We start from the raw sequence: 23768 nt of genomic DNA, 5'->3' as shown, positions 1-23768 counted from the left end.
GCCCCACTCTCTCAGCCTCAGAGGAAGGCAAGGGCAGTCAACCCCCTCTGAAGAAATCTGGACACAAAACCCCTATGATAGGTCTCCCTTTGGGTCACCATAAGTCGGAAATGACTTGAAGACACACACACAGCAGCAGGAAACTGCTGTTCTCCACCCTGAAAACTGTGGCTGCTGGACAGTCTGAAAGTGCAATATATAAATAAAGATTGAGATCCAGTCCTTGCAACTCTAACACTGGCTGGGGAGGGATTTCTTCCCCAAACAGATTGGGATTTGGCCCAAGCTAATCCCTCGCAGGAATCAAATGAGAACCTGACTCTCCTCTTGCACAGCCCTCATTTATTTTGGCGAGTGTGCGGGGAAAGGAAAAATGACACTCCTTGTCTTCCTTCCAAAGCCTGCTTTCCCTTCCGCACTGTTTTCTGTCCTGTCTAGGGATCTGAGACAGGGATACCTGTGTTTTGCTTTGGGATGGATGTTGGTGGTGGCTTTGAAAGCAGACTGGTTGGCAGGTGGTTCTTCATAACCTGTGGGTGATGGGAAGCAGTTCTTTGCTCTCACATTGAACTCTTAGGGCCTCTGGCCCTCTCCTGTGACACTGAGATCCCTTGCACATCCCCAAAGGAAGAATAGGGGCTTGGGGCAAGTCCTGATGGCCCTTGAGAAGAGGGAAAACTACTCCCACCCCACCATGATTGTAAAGTAGCTCTCCATATTGGACCTGGTGGGCTTGGAATCTGCACTCCTCCCACCCCAATCTTTCTAAAAATGTAATACAGCCCTGATTCTCAGAATAGCTGCAGACAATTTTCCCTTGTCTCCTGAACAGGCAGCAGTTTATGAAGGATAGGATGTCTGTAGTGCACATCCTTCTGCTTCACCTTCGATATGTGTTCCTGACGATATCAGGTTTTATCTCATGCAATTTATTCTGTAGGGCAAATGCTGCTCTTTTGTAAGAACACATGGAGATGTTGGTTGCATGAGTGAAGGAGAGGGATAAAGGATTGTGTTAAGAGGGGTCAGGATACTGATAGAAATGCTTGAGTTGGTGTCCAAGCATCCTAGAACTCATGGACTCTTAACTGGGAAATGCCTCCAGGGGTCCTCTGGTCTTAACCTCATGTAAGTGCAAGAATCCAGAGCTCAGGCATCCCTTACAATGGCCATCTAACCCATGTTTAAAAACCAATGAGGGAGCATTCATCACCCTCTGAGGGAGTCTGTTCCACTGTTGAACAGCTGTTATCTTCTTAATGTGGCCTCTTTATGATGCTTCCTTAGAATCATAGAATCGTAGAGTTGGAAGAGACCACAAGGGCCATCCAGCCCAACCCCATTCTGCCATGCAGGAGATCTCAGTCAAAGCATCCCCATTGACAGTATCTGCTTAAAGACCTCCAAAGAAGGAGACTCCACCATAATCTCCGAGGAAGGTGTGTGTTCCACTGTCGAACAGCCCTCACTGTCAGGAAGTTCCTCCTAAGGTTGAGGTGGAATCTCTTTTCCTGTAGCTTGCATCCGTTGCTCCATTGGGTCCTGTTCTGTGGAGCAGCAGAAAACAAGTTTGCTCCCTCCTCAATATGGCATCCCTTCAAATATTTAAACGGCTCTCATATCACCTCTTAACCTTCCAGCAGAGTTGTTACTGATAATTGCTTTTCTACCCAGACATGACTAAGATGCATCTGGTCTTCCTTAAAGTTAGTTGTTGTGTGCCTTCAGGTTGTTTCTCAGGCTTGCCATTGCCTTCCTCTGAGGATGAGAGAGTGTGACTTGGCCAAGGTCACCCAGTGGGTTTTCATGGCTGAACAGGAATTTGAACCCTGGTCTCCAGAAGTCATGGTCCATAGCTCAAACCACTATACCACAATTGCTCAAAAGTAAAAATATATAGAAATATAATAAGGTTTAGTTAGACTAAAATATTCAACCAGATTTAAGTACATAAAAATGTTGAATATCTGAGCTGCAGAAGAGCTTGTCATAATGTTGAGATAAGGATAATATTGGGTTTGCTTCACTGTGCTGCTGTTCTCTCTCCCTCTCTCTCTCTCTCTCTCTCTCACGTTTTAAAAAGATTCAGATACGTTTATAGCAAGTTACTTCCATATATATCTGGCAAGAGAAGTAGAGGTTAGGGCTTACAATAAAATAGTTCATAACTATAATCTTTTGTCATTTCTTCCCCTCCAGGATATGACCCAGAGGCCTTACAAATCTATTTCTGCATCCTTCTGATTCTTCAAGCAAGGAAAGCTCACTCCAAAAGCACCACTTACTAACGTTGAAAAGGAAACTACCTCAATGCAGAGAAATAAAAACGGAAAGGCTTGCAATAAGACAAAAGAAAACACTCCTGAATAATGTGTAGTTGCAAAGTCTTCAGGACAGAAATTTGGGGTTTGGTTTTTTCTTTCAGTATTAAGATTGGAATAATTGGATTTGACTCAGGGGTTCTGTCAAACCAACAAGCTGTTTGATGTGAAGGCTTCTTGGCTCCCCAAGGAAAAACCTGCTTTGCGGTAACAATCACTGTAGAGCAGTGGCTTTGCTCTTCCTTCTCCTAATGCTATGTGAAGAGGTTCATCATAGAACTTTTTAACGTTTCTTTGGCATACATTAATGTTAACATCAGGTGTAACCAGTGCATGGACAGGAAAAGTGTGGCAGAGAGAGTTTCTTGCCCCCTGCTTTGAAACCATGTCCCAGGCTCACTCCATAAGATGCTAAGCACGAAACTGACAGTGGTTTTTTAAAGTGATCACAGCTTGCTTTTGCGATTCTAATTTGTAATTGCAGCCGTGCTGCATTTGAACACTGAATAGCAGAGTCAGCAGACCTGCTACCTATCTCACTGCTGATACAAATTACCTACCTTATTTGTTTCATTTTCAAAATGCCTCCTATGAGAATTATGTGCACAGCTCTCTACTACTGTTACCATAGGTAGACTCCCCCCCCGTCAACCCCCAAGGAAGCAGCTCATGAGAACAGATAGGTAATTCACAGAACCATTGGTCAAGAACTTCCCTATGTATTGCTGCAGCGCACAAGAAAGCAAAATGGACTACAAGCGGCGCTTTTTGCTTGGCGGGTCCAAGCAAAAAGTGCAGCAACACCAGCAGTATCAAGTGCCAGAGCTGGGCAAGGCCCTGAGTGCGCCTTTGGCGTCTCCAGCTGCAACGTCCCCGCTGGTTTCCCCGGGAGCTGCTGGCGGCTGCAACCAGGCCACCCCCATCGCAGACATCCAGCAGGGCATCTCCAAATACCTGGATGCACTCAATGTGTTTTGCCGTGCGAGCGCTTTCCTCACAGACCTTTTCAGCAGTGTATTTCGGAACTCGCACTATTCCAAGGCAGCTATGCAACTGAAGGACGTGCAGGAACATGTCATGGAAGCAGCAAGTCGACTCACAGCAGCAATAAAACCAGAAATAGCAAAAATGCTAATGGAACTGAGCGCCGGAGCAGCGAACTTTAAAGATCAAAAGGAGTTCAGCCTACAGGACATCGAGGTGAGTTCCCACCCACTGTTCACTTCTAGGGCTTTTTTGTCCATCTGCTTGAATTGACTGGTATTTGCAAGATCTGTAGAAAAGGTTTCGCATATTCACTGGGTCACAATCTGAGTTAAGATGGAGTGTTCAAAGCCGAGGTGTGTGTCTTCATCAGACTTTCATGGCCTCTGTTTAAGACTCTGAAGTCTTAAAAGCCTTCAGAAGGTAGGATTGGTACAATATTACAGTATCTCACCTTGCATCTGAGGAAGTAGACCAGATCTACAAAAGCTTATGCTACAACTTCTTCTGCACAGTTAGTCTCAAAGGTGCTGCAAGATCCCTTCGCATACCGATATCTCACCTAATTGATAATAGGTACAGCAGAAGACAAATGGCCCTTTAAGAACAATTAATTTCCCTGGCATCTGAAACACTAACAGAGTTATTGTGGAATAACTTCACATAACATAGAAATCTACAAGTATACCTCAGTTAACAAAGTAGATGTTCTCCTGGGCATTAGTTCTTAAACAGAAAATTTGGTGCCAGAGGCAGAAATAACACAGAAGGAAGAAGTATAGGCTTCTGCACCCCTGTTCTTCCCTGCTCACCCCTTTTTCTAGGACCATCTTCTCAGAATGGTTGGGGGAAGCAACTAAAGAAAGGACTTTAACCCATGACTCTTGTGCCTAAATTGCAAGATACTCTTCCCAAGAGGTCACACTTGGCACAAAAGCTGCTTTCATTTAGACATCAGACAAATGTCTTAATGTGTGTCCAAACCCCTTAAATTTACTGATTGCGCTAGTAACTATGGTTGCATTCAGTTTCTTTCTCCACTGGATCTACAGAATTTAATGCTAGTGATGGATGGTACAATAATATTCTCAAAAGCAATGTTGTCATCCTATTCACTTGTTGAGTGTAGCTTGGTAACGCTCTTGACTGCAGCCTTCCTTCAGAGAGTTTTGGACTCCAGCTCTCAGCATTGCTGAGCCTTGGTCATTCCAGCTGGGACTGTGGCAGCTGAGATCAAAACCTCTGGAGGATGCCATGTTGGGAAAGGCTTCTTTCAGCTGTTGATGTTCATTTGTTCCAGCGTAACCTTTTCAGGGCACTTGGTGGGAAAGGGAGGCTGAGGGTACGACTGGAAAGATACTGTTGCTGAGATTTTTGAAAGAATTAAGTCTTTGTGGACTCTGGACTATTAAACCCATTACTACTTTGTGCTGGGGCTTGTCCCTCATGTCGTTCCATCTTTTAGTCACATACCTTGTTCCAGCCAAGGGGTTCATATTCAGCCTGTCACTGATACTGCCTGCAACTTTCTGCACATGGTCATCCTCTCCAGGCACATCTTGCAGCAGGAGTCCTCTGCGTTTCTGTAACTGGTGTGTTTTTGTAAAAAGATTTAGTATTTAAGAGTTTTTAAAGACAGCAAACTAGGTGAAGTTCTCCCATGCAGCTGGCTGTGCTGGCTCCATCTTCCCAGGGTGTGTGTGTGTGTGTGTGTGTGTGTGTTGTGTATCTATTATGGCAGTCTGCCTTCAGGCATTTCTCGCGTAAGTCAAAATGACAGGTGTCACTTTATTTTTGTTGCATAGCTGCAGTTGTTTGTGTCCCATGTGTTACCTTGCTGTCTGCACTGGATGCACACAAACAGTCACTTATAGGACATTCTTTCAGCCTAATGCTAAATATACGCAAAGGTTTTCCCAGCTCAGGGTGGGGTGAATGCGGTTGAGTCAAGATCTCAGTCATTCTGTACCTGCGGATTATTCCGTAGAATCTGCTTCCTTGTGTTACAAGCCATCATGGTCAGTGACAGTAAAGCCGTTTAAAGATATTGGTTTGTTTTTACTTATTTGAATATGTCCTATGTTTCCCACATATATAGGACACAAGGCAGCTCACAGTAAAATAGTACAAATATATCAAACATATGAAAGGTTCAGGCTGTCTGAAAGACCGTAACTCCCTGTATGAGCCCTATTCAAGTTTAAGGATCTCTGGGGGAGTAAAACATAGCACCTGTCTGGATGAAAGGCTGAAAGTCTCTGCCTCCTGTCTTAAAAACAACAAGCCTCTCTGGGCAGGAGGTTCCAGAACCTGAGAAGAGCCACCCAAATTCTCCCTTGTGCTCCAGTTTGGAGAAGGTAAGACTCAGCAAGAGTCTCTTCCATTGTTACAGATATTTCACACACCTTTTGTGCAAATCTAGGATCACCCCGCTTCCCTCTCATGTTGTGGGCGAGGGTGACAGAAAGGCTGGTTCTGAGGCTAAGCTAATCTTTTTGCAAGTCCAAAAAAGCAAACCTTGATTTTGCCATTTTATGTAAGGGATGCTATTTTACTGTGCCATTGTATATAAATGGGACTTGAGCATCCACAAATGGTGATATCCAACTAAAACTAAACCCCAGTGAATACCAAGGGCCCACTGTATTTCTGTGCTATCTTTAGAAATGTGTTTTCAGCAGTTTTTGGATCGTGGCTTGTAGTCTCATGCAAAGATAGCTATAAAAGAAACTCTTGCTATTTGCCTTGGCCAGCCTCCCCTAAAGAAAGGAGTTTTCCTTTTCTTTTTGTCGCAGCGCACTCTCAAGTCTCATTTGTCCGAACCTTTTCACCGACCCTTTCCCTGTAGTTTGAGAGAAGCGGACCTCAAGTCTGAATAAACAGAGTTCTATAAGAATCCAGAAGAGTTCTGTTGTTTTCCATCAGAATGTCTTTGAAGGGTGCTGCTGTTGCAAGTCTTCATGCGCTATTTAAAAATACGTCTTAAAATAAGGAAACTGCATTTTGAGAGGCCAGTCAGCATACCTAAACTGTTAAGTTTAAACTTTGTACAAATAAGGGAAATGATTTAATCATAAAGGAATGTGAGAGGGAGACTAGATGGAATCGGCTGGGATGGCGGTGGGGAACATTGCTAGCAGCAGTTCTGTTTTAAGCACATTTAGGTGTTGTTCTTCTTAACAAACTGTTGCTGATAAATTAATTTAGGGAGAGAGAATGAGGATGTATTCTAACCATAAGACAGTTAGAAAGACGCCACACACCCTTTTGCAATTTGTGACACTTGTTAACATGCTGCATGTGTTCCACAAATGGGGTGAGCATGTGTACTTTGTGCCATTTCTGTTGTCACAGGATCCCCAGAATGCTACATTTTGGAAAACAGATATTGGAAATATCTCCTGAGCAAACCCTTGTACAGATCCCATAGATGTTAGAATCATAGAATCGTAGAGTTGGAAGAGACCGCTAGGGCCATCCAATCCAACCCCATTCTGCCATGCAGGAAATCTAAATTAAACCATCCCCGACAGATGGCCATCCAGTCTCTGTTTGAAGACCTCCAAAGAAGGAGACTCCACCACAATCTCCATTGAGGGAGTGTGTTCCACTGTCGAACAGCCCTTACTCTCAGGAAGTTCCTCCTAATGTTGAGGTGGAATCTCTTTTGCTGCAGTTTGCATCCATTGCTCCGCGTTCTATTCTCTGGAGCAGCAGAAAACAAGCTTCCTCTCTCCTCAGTATGACACCCATAACATGACTCTATCATATCACCTCTTAACCTTCTCTTCTCCAGGCTAAACATCCCCACCTCCCTTAGTCGTTCCTCATAGGGATTCATGGTCTCCAGACCCCTCACCATTTTAGTCGTCCTCCTTTGGACATGCTTCAGTTTCTCAATGTCCTTCTTGAATTGTGGTGCCCAGAACTGGACACAGTATTCCAGGTGGGGCCTGACCAGAGCAGAATAGAGTGTAGAGATCCCATTGGCTAAGCAAGATTTGGAGTCTGGGTATTTAGTCTTGGGGGGTGGCATGGATGACAAAATGCTAACACAAATGAAAGTGTCTTAAAACACACAAATACATGCATGTATCCTGTAGAGCAATCATCTGATTTTTAAAAATCCTTAAGACAACGCCTGAGGTTTTATCAATCAAATCTGATTGTTGCCATCATCATCCTACCTACTTAGTGGCTTTAGGTGGTAGTCTGATGCAACCATAGAGTACAGCCGAAATGCCACTGATCCTTTTCATAGAAAAATGGTCCCCAGCTTTGAATCCTGGCACACACACCACACACAATGAATTTTTGGCAAGGGTTGGGGTGAATGGTTTGTGGGAGTGAAGCATCCAACTTACTACACATTCCCAAAAGGTGATCCCTTAAGCGTAATAGAAAGGGCACAGAAACATAGTATAAAACAGCAAGTGCTGTATTTTGTCACTCATAATCCATTGAAATTTAAGTCAGGAATTCTCAGTCTGGTCTTTGGTTGTGGTGCCAAAATCATGGCCAAAGCATTTTCCTGACAGCTCTGTGGAGCTGAGCTTCATATTTGCAGACCAAGTCCCTGGAGGCTTGACAGCAACCACCATGGAAGGAATCCATAATGGAGATGTCTGAGGACTCTTGGTCCTCACAGTTTAGGTGACTCCAGTACACTAAAACTGCGTAAATGTTATTGCTTTGCTTTGAAACAGTGCCTAATACTTTGCTGTCTACTGTCCTTTCTGTCCAAACATTGGAGGCCAAAGGTATATTTTTTTGCAGCTTGGAATGGGTTGGAAGTGTGTTCTTTGAGAGCCCTCATGCAGTATCACAGAGCTTAATGGGGGAGTTGTCTGTTTTGTGTTTGTTTGTTTATTTCAGGATGAAAACTTGAGAGTGATAAATCACATACCTTGAGGGCAATTAAGAGTTTCCATATGTATGAAGATCCACCTCCAGACATCAGAATGCGCATCTAAAGAAATGAATGTGAGAAATCACGTAACCCTGACCTACAGTTGTTTTTCTTTTCATTTTGTAGGTACTTGGGCGATGTTTCTTGACAGTGATGCAGGTTCATTTTCAGTTTTTATCCCAAGCTCTGCAGAAGGTCCAGCCAGTGGCTCATTCGTGTTTTACTGAAGCTGTAGCACAGGAAAGAAAGAACTCTAGTGTAGCGGAGACTTCCAGCCCCAGCCCCACGACTGAGCTGGAAGAAGCACTGCGGTCGTGGAGAGGAGCAGCTGAGGTAAGGGTTTCACGGCTGGATTGCTGGCTCACGGTAATGAGCTAAACCCAGTTTCTAATTCCAGCTACAGTAGAGCCACTGAACCGGCACAAACCTGCTAAGTCAACACTTGGGGAAGTTTCACTGGGTTAATGCATCTACTTTAGCTGGGACTTGCATTTGGATGGAGGCCCACATCTGCAACCGGATGCCTCTAGAAATCCCTTGCAGGGGGAAGCAGGGTAGACATGTTAGTTTGTCACAGCAAAACCCACAACGGAGTGCAATAGCACCTCAAGAACTAACAGGCTTTGTTTGGCACCAGTTTGTGTCCATTGCTGTTCAGTTCATCGACTGCGTGTTTGCCTGAGTTACAGATATTTATGTACTTGCTAGCATGGGAGGGGGAAAACAGAAATGAAATTATGATTAGCTTACGACTTGTCAGAGAATCTTAAGAGTTGGAGGGGACCCCAAGGGCCATGCAGTACACCTCCCTACCATGAAGGAATGCATGGCTAAACCACTCTTGGTTTAAAGACCTCCAAAGAAGGAGAGTCCGTCAACCTTCAAGGGCAGCTCTACTGTTTGTTTAACAAACAGAAGTCGGGTAGTAACAAGGACATCTCAGCTGAGAGCAGCAACAGGACCAGTGTCACCTGGTGAGCTGTGTGCTGAATAGACAGAGATGATATTGTATACCATTTTGTATTTTTTTGTATTTTTTGTAATAGGTTGTAGGGGACATACAGTGACCCCCTACTTTGCACAAATCTCCCCTTCCCCTTTAGTGACAGTTCAGCATTATTGCACAAGCGCAGACAGTAACCTTGAGGGTTTGGAGCTGAAAGGCTACAGCCTCTCTCAAAGGTTTCTACTGCCTTTTTTTTTCTTGTTAAAGAAATAGCTAACGTACAACTGTGATACATAAATTGGGAGGTTTAATTTTCACTAAATGGTCCAACTCGACGGCGCTTCATAGTTGTCTCTGTCACTTTTGAGCCACTGTGATTTTAGTCCCATCTGTTACCTTCCTTGTGCTTTGTGCATTGTGTTTGAAGGCCACGTCGCGACTGCGAGAGAGAGGCTGTGATGGCTGCTTGGCTGGAATTGAGGTCCAGCAACTCTTCTGCTCCCAGAGTGTGGCAATTCCTGAGCATCAGCTCAAAGAACTGAACTTGAAAATAGACAGTGCTTTGCAGGTTAGTTCCCACTTGTGGCACTCTGATTTTCTTTATGTCTCTGCTTGGATGGGGATAGGCTCAAAGAGATAAAGCTTTTGCAGTGTCAGAAAACTAAGATGAGCTGCTGAAGATATTTGTCTAGCTTGAGTTCCCACAGCAGAGCCTATTTTTGGTATCTCCTTGCCCTTCCAAATGAAGGTGGAGTGTGGTTGGGGAGTAGAGGAGGGCTACTTGTCCTCTTCTTTGAGATTCTCAGGGCTAGGTGAGGTAAGCAATATGTAGCGTTTCTTGCTTTTCAGCTGTGTGATGTGATTGCACTTTTGTTTTTTTTAAAAATAACCAGGCATATAAAGCTGCATTGGAAAGTTTGGGTCACTGTGAATATGCAATGAAAGCTGGCTTCCACTTGAACCCAAAGGCGATTGAAGCAAGTTTGCAGGTATGTTTTTCACACACACACCCAAACAATCTCCCCTTTTTACTCCCAGTGAACTTATTTGTATCATTCAGCCACGACTGACCTGTTTGCTGCTGTGCTGCTCCCTGACATGTGTCACTCTGGTCTTCTGTCCCTTCAGGGCTGTTGCAGTGATGCTGAAGCCCAGCAGACCGGACGGAGACAGACACCTTCTCAGCCTATCCAGTGTGAGCTCCCCACTGTTCCCATCCAGATAGGGCCCCACTTCTTGAAAGGAATTTCCTTCAACGAGTCTGCAGCCGATAACCTGAAGCTAAAAACGGTAAGGGCCATAATTGCCGCTTGTGTTGTCAAACCCAGCAGTGTTTTTTGCAAAGTATCTGAGAACGCTGGTAAAAACTTTTAAAGTACAGAACAGAATGTTTAAAATAATTTGCCATCTATAAAAGGAGAAGTATTGAATTGTCTGCACAAATATGGTACAAGGCACTCTGGGATGGGAGGAATAGCTTGGACAATTGCCTATATTCCAGGACCTAAGCTGTGTCTCAAAGAGTGCTTTGGTTCTGAAGACATTGCTCACTGCAAGCCAGGCACTTGGAAGCAAGTGAGGTTGGGTTGGCAGACATCTGATATCAACCAAACTTTATCTCACACTTTCTGTCTTTCTCTTTTTGCCACAACTGCAGCTACCTTCATTTCTGCTAGTATAGTTATGCTGCCAAACGCAAGTGTGATGTAGTAGTTTGAGCATTGGACTAGGACTCTGGGAGACCAGGGTTCAAACCCCCGTATGGCCATGGAAACTCACTGGGTGACCTTGGGCAAGTCACACTTTCTCAAACTCAGAGGCAATGGTATCAAACCCCCGCTGAAGAAATCATGCCTTTGGGTCACCATAAGTCAGAAATAACTTAGGCACACAACAGAGCCAAGGACATTCCACCTTAGGTTTTACTATGATGCTATGCACAGTTGCACATAGTGCCAGACTGCAGTTGGAACCAGGGCTCTAATGACTCTGAAAGCATCAAGCATCTGGGTACATGATAACCATCCTTGGTGCAGGCCATCATAGCTTGAGTAATATTGATTTAAGTGACATCCATGGTCTTCAATAGAAGGAAGCAACTGACTTGTTTCTTTGTAAGGAGACAGTGTGCTTGTGGTGGAGAGAGTCAAGCATAGATGGTTAGTTACCTTCTCCATGAGTATACTTTTTTCCTTCTTAATTTATTGGCAGCACACTATGATACAGCTGATTAAAGAAGCTGGGTGCCATAACGGAGTGATGCCAAGGGACGACTCCCCTGTGACAGAAGTACTGAACCAGGTTTGCCCTTCGACGTGGCGAGGAGCCTGCAAGACAGCGGTACAATTGCTCTTTGGACAAGCTGGCCTGGTGAGTAGCCATGGACTAACAAATATGTGGAGAGGATTAGAAAGAAAGGCAGAAAGGCTGCCCTGGTTTGGAAGAAAACAGTAAGAAACAAGCATTGGTAGCATAAGGAGGAGCGGAGGAGCACTGTCCTAAAATTTGTTAGATGCGGTGGCTGCTCCCTTGTTATGGAACTGCCTTCCCCAGGAAGTCTGGTTGCTTCTCTCCCGGTTGTTTTCCTGCCGGCAGGTAAAAGCCTTTTTATTTAAGAAAGTGTTTGGTTTTTAGTGTCTTGTGGAAGGTAAGGCTTTTAATGGAGTGGGAGTGTAGTGCTTTTATTTTACTGTGTTTTAAGTGGTTTTTAATGCTTTTAACTTGTTCTTAACTTGTGTTATTGAAATAGATATTTAGTTTGTGTTTTAACTATAAGTTTTTAATTTATATTGTGCTTTTAAAATATTGCCCGATGCCTTGGATCGCATGCTTGCTGGCAGAAAAGTGGGATATAAATTAAATAATAAATAAATAGACATTGAGAGTCATTGTAGGTGGAATCTAGAATCAAGGAGGGGAGAAATGGTGATTTTAGCACAGGAAGCACAAGGCCTGAGAAGAGAGGTGTTCCTAGAGCTGCAAATCTAACACACACACACACACACACACACACACACACACACCCCTCCCATCTAGCACATCCTCTGAGTTGATTGGGGGTGGGGGTACCGATGACATCCAGATCCACTGTTTACATAGCCTTCTGAGTGGGGCGCCTTGGAGGAAACATCTGTAAAGCAAGAACAATAGCCACCGAGAGTCACTTCCCAGGCTGGGTGTGTGAAACCTTCATTGGCTGTAGTTTCAGCAGAGTTCAGGTCAATGAAACATGAGCTAGCAATGTGCGTTTGTGTGCATTGAAAATACCTTTGGCACAAATCTTTGCATTCTGCACTTCCAGAATGGTACATTGGATTTCAGGAACTTGGAAATCTCAAGCTTCACTGGATACAAAGGAAGTCCTTAAAACATGTGTGTAGTGTGGAACAGTTTCCCCTAGCACACAAGATGGTGGTTTCTGGACTCGGCATTGCACTCTTTGTGTGTGGGCTCAACACTTCTTACCTGCCCTAACAGACCCACTGTACCCATAGAGTTGCTTGTTTTTTTAATTCCAGCCCAAATTTGCTGCACCTGAAGGCTCCAGCTGGAATGTAGCACAAGCTTCCTTTCAAGATTTGTCAGCTTTTGTAGTTGTTCAGATGCTGGGAGACAGTAAGTAGGACTCAGAAGGCTAAATAGAAACAGCCTCCATGTTGTCATCTCATGGAAACTGCCTATACTGCAGCCACATTTTAAGAATTTCCTTAGTATCCAGAGAAGCCTGAGGTTTTTAAGTTCTCTCTTCTTAACGTAAAAAAAGTCAGCCATTGTTCAAAACTAGAAGTGGACGCTTCTCATGTTTGGGGTTGGGGGGCTATTTTTGGCAGTTCATGCTGACCCCAGAGGCCCACAGAACCTTCCGCAGTTGCTGACTTCTGATTTAAGCTATCTTCCTTGAATAGAGCCTGATATTTTTCAACTGCTGCCTTTGGCAATTATTAGAGTAAAGAGGAAGCAATTCATGAACTTCCATACACATCATAATGGAAAATTTCTTGGGCCTAGATGCCTGGGGGTTAAACACAATAGGTCAGTGTCCAGCTTCTGCCAGCCAGTGTTTTGATAGTCACTAGTCTGAGGTACAATATACTCTTCTAGATTTGAAACAAAAACAAAATGTCATTTCAAAATGCCAGATTCAGACTGTTTTTGTTCATGATCAGGTGGTTGTGGATACAGCACAGATTGAAAACAAAGAAGCCTATGCACCTCAAATCAGTTTAGAAGGCTCCAGAATCGTGGTTCAAGTCCCATCAACTTGGTAATTATGATTTACTACTTTAAGAAATCCAGGCAAGCCTTTTCTCTTTTTTAAAGAGGATATGTTAGCTATTTGGCAAATCAGTAACGTTTGAAAACATGGAGATATGTTAATAAGAATGTTTTTTTAAGGTGCTTGAAAGAAGATCCTGCAACCATGTCTTTGCTGCAGAGAAGCCTGGATCCAGAGAAGACTTTGGGGCTAGTAGATGTGCTTTATACTGCAGTGTTTGACCTAAATCGATGGAAGGAAGGAAGGTGGGTGTTGCCTGATCCCAAGGCCTGTGAGAGAGTTGCTCTAAAGTGTTGCTACTCGGTTGTGGTTACACTGAAGAGTAAAGAGTGGAGTTCTCTTCTTCCCTCTTTTCAAGGAAAGAAGGCAGGTCAGGGAATTGGGCAACGTATGACTGATTTCATTACTTGGAAATTGGTTGGGCCAGATTGCCAAATTATTTATAAACACCTAGTGAAAAACTAGGTCAGTCAGATATGAATATGTTAAAATCAGTTATGTGCCAAGTACCTTCATTTGGTACTTTGATATGGTAATAGGTTTGGTAGACAGGTGCCATGACTGTAGAAACACATATTGACTTCTGGAGACTTTGATCCTAGCTCTGCATGTATTTGACAAGGATGCCCCCAGTACACAACCAAAAGTCATGGACTGGGAAGAGGCAGTGGTGGAATGTAAATTATGCACACAATACTGAGGGGTAGAATCAGAATTCAAAACTGGCACGTAATGGGTTAATTTATGCACTAAATTAGGTGCGTAGGTGTCTGTTTTGTAGGAGGGAGGGATTTGGGGATTTGACCTGAGATAAAGATTTCATTTTGTTCCAAACAGAGAGCAAGCATTGCCTTGCATTCAGATCCAACTCCAGCGTGAGATTTGTGACTTCGGGGGCCACATTGACTTACCACCTGGAAATGGAAACAAGCCGACTGGTGGCCTGCAAAAGACTTTCTCAAAGCTGACTTCACGATTTACAAAGAAAACTTCCTGCACAGCTTCCAACAGCGGGAGTTACGGCATTCCTAGCACACCTTCCAAAACCCTTTTTATAGCTAACAACTCAGAGGATAAAGCAAAAATGCCCAGCAATGCAGATGCCCGGCTGCAGAGCATTTTGACCATTGGTAACTTCCCCAGGGCAGCTGAGTCCTCATCCCAGGTGCCGCAGAGCTCCAGCAGCCAGGTTGTCAACGGGTTTCTTCTCGACAGGCGTGATGGCGGCAAAGCAGAAAATGGCAAGGATGCCAAAGGCATGAAGCTGCCAACCGACCAAGAAATGCAAGAGGTGATTGATTTCCTCTCCGGTTTCAATATGGGCAAGTCCCAGCAGGCCTCTCCGCTGGTGAAGAGAAGGAACTCGGTTGCCTCGTCTTCGGCGGTGGCAGAACAGAAGCTGGTGGCTGTGCAGCAGCAGCCGCAGTCTTCCTCTCACACCCCTTTGCACCATCTTCAGCAAGGGCTGTCCCAGCAGCAGACGCCCCAGAAAGGCCCCCCACAGCAGCAGTACTATCAGCATTTGCTTCAGCCTATTGGGACCCAACAGCAGCCACAACCTCCACCGCAGCGTCCGCCGGGCAAATGGCCAGCCGGTCCTAGTCAGCCGTCGGCCCAAACCGTCGGCCCGGGATTGTCTCATATGCCTCAGTGGAGCGGCCATGCCTTTTCGGACCTGAGCTCTGACCTGTACAGCTTGGGCCTGGTGAACAGTTACATGGACAATGTGATGTCGGAGATGTTGGGGCAGAAACCTCAGGGGATGAGGAATAACACCTGGCCCAATCGTGACCAAAGTGATGGGATCTTTGGGATGCTGGGAGACTTTCTGCCCTTTGACCCTGCAGGTGAGTGTGTGTGTAAACTAGGGCTGTTTAGTAAATAACACAGTCTGTGGCAGGTTCCTTGCAGCTTAACTTGAGCATGCTGAATGCTGTCCCTTGTTAGGCAGGTCTCAGAGCGGAGAAGGGAAGGGGTGGCTGGAATCTAAGGGCCTCGCAGACTGCAGAAATGGCCTTAGTGGCTCGCATGCGGTCCATTTGCCCACCTGTGCTCTATAGATAACTCAGTCTGGAGCACATTGAAAGTAGTCCCTGCTTGCCTCTGCTGCAGTGGTGGAAATCATGGAGCCATCCATGGGTTTGATGGACTGCCTTTTCCATTAACCCTGAAAAGGTGAGGAGTGCTGGGAGTTGCAGTCCAACAAGATCTGGAGGGCCACAGGATTTGCACTCCTTCTGTCCTAAGGCTAATAGAAGGCAGACCACTGTCCATGGGTGAGTTGCTGAGAGTCAGCCAGTTCCCAATTCTGGCAAATCTGAGGCTCTAGTAGTCATTGCTGCCACCTGCAGCTTCAGGCAGATCCCTCTGACCCTGCCCTGCTTTTTGCTTGGCGGAGCACTGGGATATTTTACCCACTCCCCTCCCCTCCTGTTTTAATTTCTTGTCTTCTGATACAATTGTACATGTTCAGGATCACTTAGTTGAGCAAAACCTTCACTTTGGAGTATGCTGTATGTAATTTTACAATCTTTCTATGGACGACAAGGGATCCTAGTTTGCAAGGTAGACATCTGGCCCCGCTTTGTGGCAGTAGCTCAGCTTTCTTGCCTTTTCTCTCTCTTGAAAGGGGATCTTGCGCTGCATATTCCTATGCTGAATTTTCACAACATAAATACAGCTGGAGATAGGGAAGCTTTTGGGAACCAAAGGCGGGCGCGGGTGGGGAGGAGGAGAAACGTTAGCCAGGGTTTCCTGCACAAAAGGTCTGCTGAACACTAGGTGCAGGGATGTCTCCTTGCTTTCACGGGTGAGCAGGCTGTGTCAAGAACATGTTTGCTAAACGCTGATGTTGGACCTCGTGGGCTGCTTCGCTTGCCCTTTTCTGCTTGCCTGTAATTCTGCTGCTGTCGGCAGGTTCCTCTGATGATGCCGAACACTGGCAATAGCTAGATAAGAAACTATTAGAATAACGAAGCACTGCAATGACTTTGATGCAGAATGGGAGTCTGAAATGTGCTTGCTTTGTAAAAAGCCAGTCCCAGTAAGCGTCTGTGCTGATGCCGGGAGTGCTGGGCACCAGTTCCAAAGGGAGAGCAATGAGGTTTGGACCCCACTGTTAACACTTCCATCCTTCAGGTAGAGCATTATTCCTCCCTATGCCCTCCTGGGCTGTGTCACTTGGACGCACCGGTTGTGCTTTGTGGCCGAGTCAGAAAGCAGCTTTCATATTCATGCTCATGCCTTCTGGGGGATGCTGTTGGTTGGCTTGTTGTCAGGTTTTCTGAACTCTTTTGGAAAGTGCTCCTTTCTCCTGTGGCCCAGTTTAGCCCCCCCCCCCCCCCCTGCAAGCTGGTCTGTGTGGTCTCTTCTTGCTGGGCTGTAGCTTTGTTTAGGCTAAACAGGACCGAACACATTCCTCTTCCTTGGGATTCCTCTGCAAAGCAGAGGAGGGGGAAGAGGAACATTCCTCTGGCCAGTTATCAGCAGGGAGACAAAGTAATCTGCAGAGGAGGAGGAGAGGCCTCTTGCTTCCTTGGACCTGCTTCCTCCAGACATTCTTCAGTCTGCTCCCTCTTTATGATGGAGAGCAAATCTCTCTTAGCAACAGGAATGCACTTCTGGGTTTGATTTTTCCACAAGTCTGCCAAGTTCTGTCGCGGCAGCAGTAGCCTGATTCAAGGTGGGATAACCAAGGGGCCTGTGAACCCACAGGGGCAGCTTCTTGGCTCCAGCCTTTTGGTGGCCCTGGGGGAGTTTGCCTGGAATGAGGGACCCCTTAAATCGACCTGACCTGGGGACAGACCCTTCTTTTCAGCTGAAATCTGTTTCTTTTTCTTTTAGGCTTGAATTGTTTTTACCTTGCTATCGGTTTCAGGGTATTGTTGACCTGTGTTTACCTTTGGATTTGTGTCTCTTGATGTTTAGGCTGGTCATATCTTCAAACTTTTTTTTAAATGGAATAAATTTCTCAATGAGCCAGCACTCCTTGAGCGTGCCTATGCTTTGCATGAGGCTGTCACCACCTCTCTGATCTGCCAGGGGTTGTAAAGGAGTGTGGCTGCTGCATTGGGACTTCCTTTACCTGGCGCATGATCGCTGCCTACCTACCCATAAATCACTTCCTGGCAAAGGAAGCGCTTAACATTCAGTGCTCACACAAACATTCCCGACTGCTGACTTGGGTTTTCCTTTGTGCTTCTGGGTGTGCAGGCACTGAGGGAGAGACTACTGAGCTTAAAAGGATTAAAGGAGGGGATCACTGTAGCAGAAACAGCCAAAAATGCCAACAATGGACTGTTAGGTGGTGACATATTTCTTGTAAAAAAACACCTCTGTATCTATCTGTCTGTCTGTCTAGTTGGCTCTGATCCAGAGTTTGCCCGCTATGTGGCTGGGGTCAGCCAGGCCATGCAGCAGAAAAGGCAAGCACAGCACTTCCGTCGGCCCAGCAATGCCCGCAGCAACTGGGCGCATCCTGATGACCCTCACAGAACCTGGCCCTTCCCAGAGTATTTCACCGAAGGGTAAGGAGAACAGTCCGCTGCATCTTCCAGTCCATTCCAACCCGCCCTGAAAGCAACCTTTGAACTTAGGCTTCTTTCACGATGCACAGTTAAAGTCATTGATCCTGTAACTCCCATGGCTTCTTCCTAAGAAATCCTGGTAGTTTTCTTATTTAGAATTCTTTGCCAGAGAGCTCTAATGCCTCTTCATACTGCAAATCCCAGGATTCCATAAGTTGGAGCCATGGCAGTTAAAGTGGAATCAGAGTGCTATAATTGTGCCACAGGGAAGGTACCATTAGCATTAACTAATGAAGTTGTACATTTTTTTTTACATTTGTGAAGCTGAAGTTGACACATGCAGACATCATATGGTTATTTTCTGCTTTAGCATTGAGGCTTTTAAATGAGTGTGTTCAGGATCTGTAGTGGAGCTACAAATTCAAACTCCACTGGTGTAAGCAAGCCACAGTAGAAACAGTGCTAGATGATACTGCCCTTGACAAATTAGTGTCCTCCTGTTTTGAGAACTCCGCAGGGAGTTTAAGCCTCTGGTGGGTTTACTGTTAATGCCAAAGGAGGCCTAACATGGGTGAAATTCAATAGCATTTCAGAACACCTAGAGGTGCGTATACCACTCATGTGCTCAGTCATTTGCTTGCTCACTTGCTCACTCTTCCCCATTTCTCCTTTTTTCAGGGAGATGGCAAGCAGCTGGCCAGGCACTCAGGGAGACTCGGCCAGCTCCAGTGATGAGACTTCTTCAGCCAACGGAGACAGCTTGTTTTCCATGTTCTCAGGGCCAGACCTTGTTGCTGCGGTCAAACAAAGAAGGTGAGCAGGAGGGTACCTTTGGAGTCCCTTCCCAACCCTGGTCTGGCTGGAGGATGAGGACTTTGCTACTTTTTGCAGATAGGTCCTACTGAGATGGTCTAGAACAGTGATTCTCAACCTTCCTAATGCCACAACCTTTTAATACAGTTCCTTATGTTGTGGTGATCCCCAACCATAAAAAAGCAGTGTCTCAGTTCCTAAGACCATCGGAAATATATGTTTTCCAATGATCTCAGGTGATCCCTGTGAAAGAGTTGTTCGACCTCCAAACGGATCACAACTCACAGGTTGAGAACCGCTGGTCTAGAAGCTTTCCTTTGCTCTCGGACGGGCCATAAAACAAACAGGGCCCAGACCCTTTACCTCTCAGCTGTTGTGCCACCTCCGTTTTCTTGTGTGGAATGCCTGGGCCCAGGAGGGATTTTGCCTTGATGCCTCTGGCTTGTGAGTTTCCCCAAGAGTCAGGCAGGCTGCTACAAGTCAGTGCAGAAAAGGTCTGACCCATCAGCTGTAGATTCATGGTCTCTCAAAAGCGCAGCGGAAGGGTTTTTTCATAGAGAGTGACTAATGGGAAAAAACCCACAAATGATTAGAGAGAGTGATGACAGACTCCCTGCAGTGCTTCAAGTAGGTGTGGAGCTAAACACGGGGAGTTGCTGCAGGTGTGAAAACCCCAGCTCTGGATGCCATGGCTAGCGTGCCGATCTGCACTTTTCATGGGTGGCAGTGTGACCCAGCTCTTCCCTCAACATCATTGTCCCTGTTTGCCTTATTGGCTGGTGCCTGAGAGCTCTTCATAATCTGTAGACTTCTGACTGCCATAAAAGCAGCAGAGTAGCAATTGACATAGCAGTGGCTGGGTTCTGATGTAGCTGAACATGACTTTGCTTCTCCTTTCCATTTTGGTAGTGGATATATTTGTCTCAGGTTTTGCCTGCATTAAAGGATATTTTCTTATCACAGAACTTGACATTTAGCTAACAAGGTTTTTTTCTCTCCTCTTCCTTCCTTGAAAAGGAAACACAGCAGTGGGGAGCAAGACCCGAGCACACTTCCTTCACCGCCACTCCTCTCCACAGTGGATGATCATAATCAGGCAAGGAGCAGATGGAATACAGTGGTATCTTTCTGGGTGGTGGATCGCGGACAGCTCCTTCCCATGGTCTTGGAGCTGGCTTTTCTTTTAAGGATTTCTTGGAAGGAAAGGGGCAAACACAGTCCCACACTGATCTTGAATGGTCAGCTTGCCTTTCTCCCAAGTGGTAAGCCCCACAAGGCCTCCCTTTGGGCGGTCCCTCTGATGTTCTTTTGTGAGATTTATGGTAGGCTGCTTTTGCATTTTGAAAAAGCTTCACATTTAGTTAATTCTGCAGTTACCTCGAAGGAGAGATATAGATCCATGGAAAAGCCATGCTCCTCCCCTGCTCTTGAAGGTTGGCAGGAAAATGGGATGGAGCATCTTGCTCAGTGAAGCCAGAGAAGGGTGAAGGGCTGGACACTCCTTTGGTCTAAGAGAAGCAAGGTGCAGATGTGATAATGGGGCAGAATTGGTTCTGAATTGAATCAACAAATGTCCTGGACACAATAATCTAATATGGCTTTGTCGTTGTTGGCATATGCTTTCAAGTCAACTCTGACTTATGGAAACTCATTCCTAGGGTATCCTTGATAAGATTGCCACCATTGCTGAGCAAGTTTCATCCAGCAAGTTTCTATGGCCTGGGGGGATTCGAACCTTGGTCTCCTGGAGTCCTTGTCTGGGACTCAAACCACTGCATCATGCTGGGTCATTTTGTAAAATGGCTTGAAAGGCCTGAAAGGAAAGAGCCTTCACACAAACACAAAGAGTTGCAGGGAGTGCCCCTAGACCAGTGGTTCACAAACTTTGGCCCTCCAGGTGTTTTGGCCTTCAGCTTCCATAATGGTGATGATGATGATAATTTCTTTTACCCTGCCTCTCCTATAAGATCGAGGTGGCTTACAATAATGAAAACCAAACTATACAATAAAATAAGTCCTTGGCAACTAGACAAAATGCCCAGGGCTTCTGGGAGTTAAAGTCCAAAACCTCTGGAGGAGCAGATTTGGGGAGCCACTGTCCTGGACCCTGGGGGTGGCTTTGTGAGGGGCTTATCTCCTGCATGGAAGCATCTCCCCATGTGGCCGCCAAGAGCTGATAACTTTGGCCCTGCAGAGCTGAAATGGGGAAGGGGCAGTGGTCCCTGGCTGTGGGTTTTTGCAGGAAGGGAGAAGCTCAGGGGTCCTGTCGCTGTGGGTCTCTTTCAGGACAACAAAACCAAAACCTGGCCTCCGAAAGCACCGTGGCAACATGCGCTGCCGAGCCCCAGCCTGTCTCTGTACCAGATGAGCAGCCCGGCCAGCCAGTGGAACGACACCCTGCAGATGCTGCAGTCGCCCGTGTGGTCCACAGCCAGCGACTGCGCCCCTTCGACGGGGATCTCCTCCTCAACCTCCTCTTCCTCTTCCACCTCCACCTTTGCCTACACACAGCAGCAGCAGCAGCAGTCCCCGCCGCTGCCGCCCCCGCAGCACAAACCGATGAACAAGGGCTTTAAACCTTTCCCCATTAAACACGAGCGCCGGCCGTCCTACATGCACCAGTACTGACGGTTGGTGGGTCTGGCTTGTTTTTGTGTTCCTGGCCAGAGAGGCAGCACAGGACCAAAGTCTTTGGTGTGGCACACCTTTGCTTTGTTTTACAGTCGAGGGGTGAGTGCTTCTCTTCTGGTCGTTCTGTAGAGTGACAGCTTCCGAGTGGCAATGATTCTCTCTCTCTCTTTCTCTCTCTCAGTCCTTGCCCCAAGCCCCGTCCTCCTTGTTATTTTTGACCCTACTGAGCAAATGGTGCCAAGGCGTTAGGTGTGTACACACAACAGCCCCAAACTGTGATCGCTTTCAAAGCGGAATGGACTACCCTGCTAACAAACAAAAAACTGCTTACGTTAACTACCACAGGAAAAACAACAACAACAACACTGTATTTTATAGCTATTTTTTAATATAGATTTATAGTTGCCATTTCTTGCTAAAATGAATTTTGAGTATTTTTTAAAGCAAATCCAAGCAGTTTTGCTCAACTCTCCTTTTTTGTTGTTTTGGTTTTGTTTAGATTTCTATAAAGTCTTCACTCCGACTGTGTAGGCGACAGTAGCTTTTTTAACGCTTCCTCCGTTCGTTAAAACATACCACACTTGTGCACTTTGTCACAGGAGTGGTACAAGAGCAACGGCGAAACTGGTCTTTCCAGTTATTTCGCTGGAGCAAAACAAAAAATAGCTGCCACAAGTTTCCTGGCCAGTCCATGGGCACGATCCACCGTTAGCCTGCGCTCGCACTCCATAAAGTCATTTTTTAGGTGGATTGTGTTCACTTGTGGCAGACACTACATGTGAATACACAACTTGATACTTTTTACATTTGGCCAAAGGCATTATCCATACAGTGCTCCTTAAATGTATGAAAGAATTGTTAGGACTACTTGCAAATATTTAAAAGTCTTATTTCAATGCTAGACTTAGTGTGTAAAAATAATGAGCTGGCTCAGAACAGAGAGAGAATACCTAAAAACACTATTTTTTTGTCGTGCTAAGGATTAAAGTAATTGCTTTCAGTCAATATGTGCCATTAAATAGGTGAACTTGTGGAATTAGGAACTCTATCTTCCAACCAAAGTGGATCGGGGGGGGGGGGGGGGAATGACTGGTGCTTAAATTGAATTTTAAAAACAGAGGTAAACATGTATAGTTAATCCCATTGTATATTCATTGAAGTGAGAGAAGTCTTTATAAAACCTATTTAAATTTTCATATTTCATCTTTGAAAGAGTAATTATAAACCACAATATTTTCTGGTATAAAGGTTTTTGACAGTATTAATATTATTTTTATATTTTCTTAAGTCATATCATTCTAATACATTGACAAGTAAAATGAGTTATTAGTTACAAATGCATATAGTTTTTTGATGAAGATAAAAAAAGCACATTTAAGTTCTCATTTTCTACAAACTAAATACATGTGTATATTAAAGATACCAAATTATATATAAATATATATATAAATAAAAACACGCAACACTAAATGTTGTGGCGGGTAGAGTTCAGGCTGACGCGCCTTTTGCTTGTGTGGCAATGGGCCATCTTGGCAAGCCCAGAATGTGACTCTTTGTGCTGGTGGATGATGCCAATGTTGCCTGTATTTATGATATTGTCACCATGTTTCCTGAAAACAACAACAACCCATCCTTACCATGTTTACAGAGTTGTTTGCTGTGCATAACTTTACAGTCATGTGCTTTGCACAATCAGTGTGGCTTCCTGTCTGTAAATTGTTAATGTTCTGTACGTTCTGCTAAAAAGTTAGTGACTTCTAAAAAGTGGTTTTTGAATTTCCTCAAGTATGCCATTGAAACACTTTATATTGGACCCTAAAACCAGTTGCAGTTGTATACCACAGTGATTTCAGGTCAAAAGTGCGGATGTTTGTCGGATCGCGCGGAGCCCCTATCCTGTGGTTGCACCCCAGTCTTCGTCCGTTCTCAGTGCTGGGCAGTTTCCGAAACTGGAGGGGGCGGCGGCGGCAGAAGCGCAGAGGGGCCCATTTTCTCTCGAGTAGGTGCTACATCATCCTCTGCTTCCAGTTCTTCTGAACGCTGTTTTGTTTCCCCAGGTTGTTTCCACTTGGCAACCAGACCTTGCTGTACAGAGTTTCACACTGCCAAGAGCAAGGGGTTTGGTGCTTAAGAAACTTAACCTTGTTGCCGTACTTCTCTGAGTAGCTAATGCTTTTGGAACTGGAACTGTATATTTTGTATTTTAATTTTAAAAGCACCTGTAAGTAAAACCACCACCACCACCTTATTTGCTTTATTAAAGATATACCTTTAATAATAGGTTATATCTTGTTAAATTTGGAAACGAAGGGGGCTGTCAAGCCGTGCGTTGGGTTAGGGGGGGACTTTTCCTCCCGCAGAT

General features: G+C 45.3%; 1 protein-coding gene across 1 annotated transcript in view; it reads left to right on the top strand.

The window, feature by feature from the left end:
• LOC149306111 (granule associated Rac and RHOG effector protein 1-like) overlaps positions 1-23686 on the top strand; it is a 49322-nt gene extending 25636 nt beyond the window's left edge. Inside the window, exons 2-14 of the mRNA XM_089539680.1 lie at positions 2200-3521; positions 8341-8547; positions 9588-9728; positions 10054-10149; positions 10289-10450; positions 11372-11530; positions 13327-13424; positions 13556-13681; positions 14274-15283; positions 17797-17962; positions 18641-18775; positions 19793-19871; positions 21062-23686. Of these exons, the coding sequence (XP_089395806.1) occupies positions 3039-3521; positions 8341-8547; positions 9588-9728; positions 10054-10149; positions 10289-10450; positions 11372-11530; positions 13327-13424; positions 13556-13681; positions 14274-15283; positions 17797-17962; positions 18641-18775; positions 19793-19871; positions 21062-21403 (3204 nt within the window). The 5' untranslated portion in view covers positions 2200-3038 and the 3' untranslated portion in view covers positions 21404-23686. The remainder of the gene's footprint in view (positions 1-2199; positions 3522-8340; positions 8548-9587; positions 9729-10053; positions 10150-10288; positions 10451-11371; positions 11531-13326; positions 13425-13555; positions 13682-14273; positions 15284-17796; positions 17963-18640; positions 18776-19792; positions 19872-21061) is intronic.
• Positions 23687-23768: the final 82 nt, after the last annotated feature.

This window comes from Sceloporus occidentalis, unplaced genomic scaffold, assembly GCF_023333645.1.
Source record: "Sceloporus occidentalis isolate IW3139 unplaced genomic scaffold, rSceOcc1.0.p SCAF_10, whole genome shotgun sequence".
In the NCBI taxonomy this organism is placed as follows: domain Eukaryota; kingdom Metazoa; phylum Chordata; class Lepidosauria; order Squamata; family Phrynosomatidae; genus Sceloporus; species Sceloporus occidentalis.
Note: the sequence above shows the minus strand (reverse complement) of the source record. Positions and strands in the feature narration are given on the sequence as shown.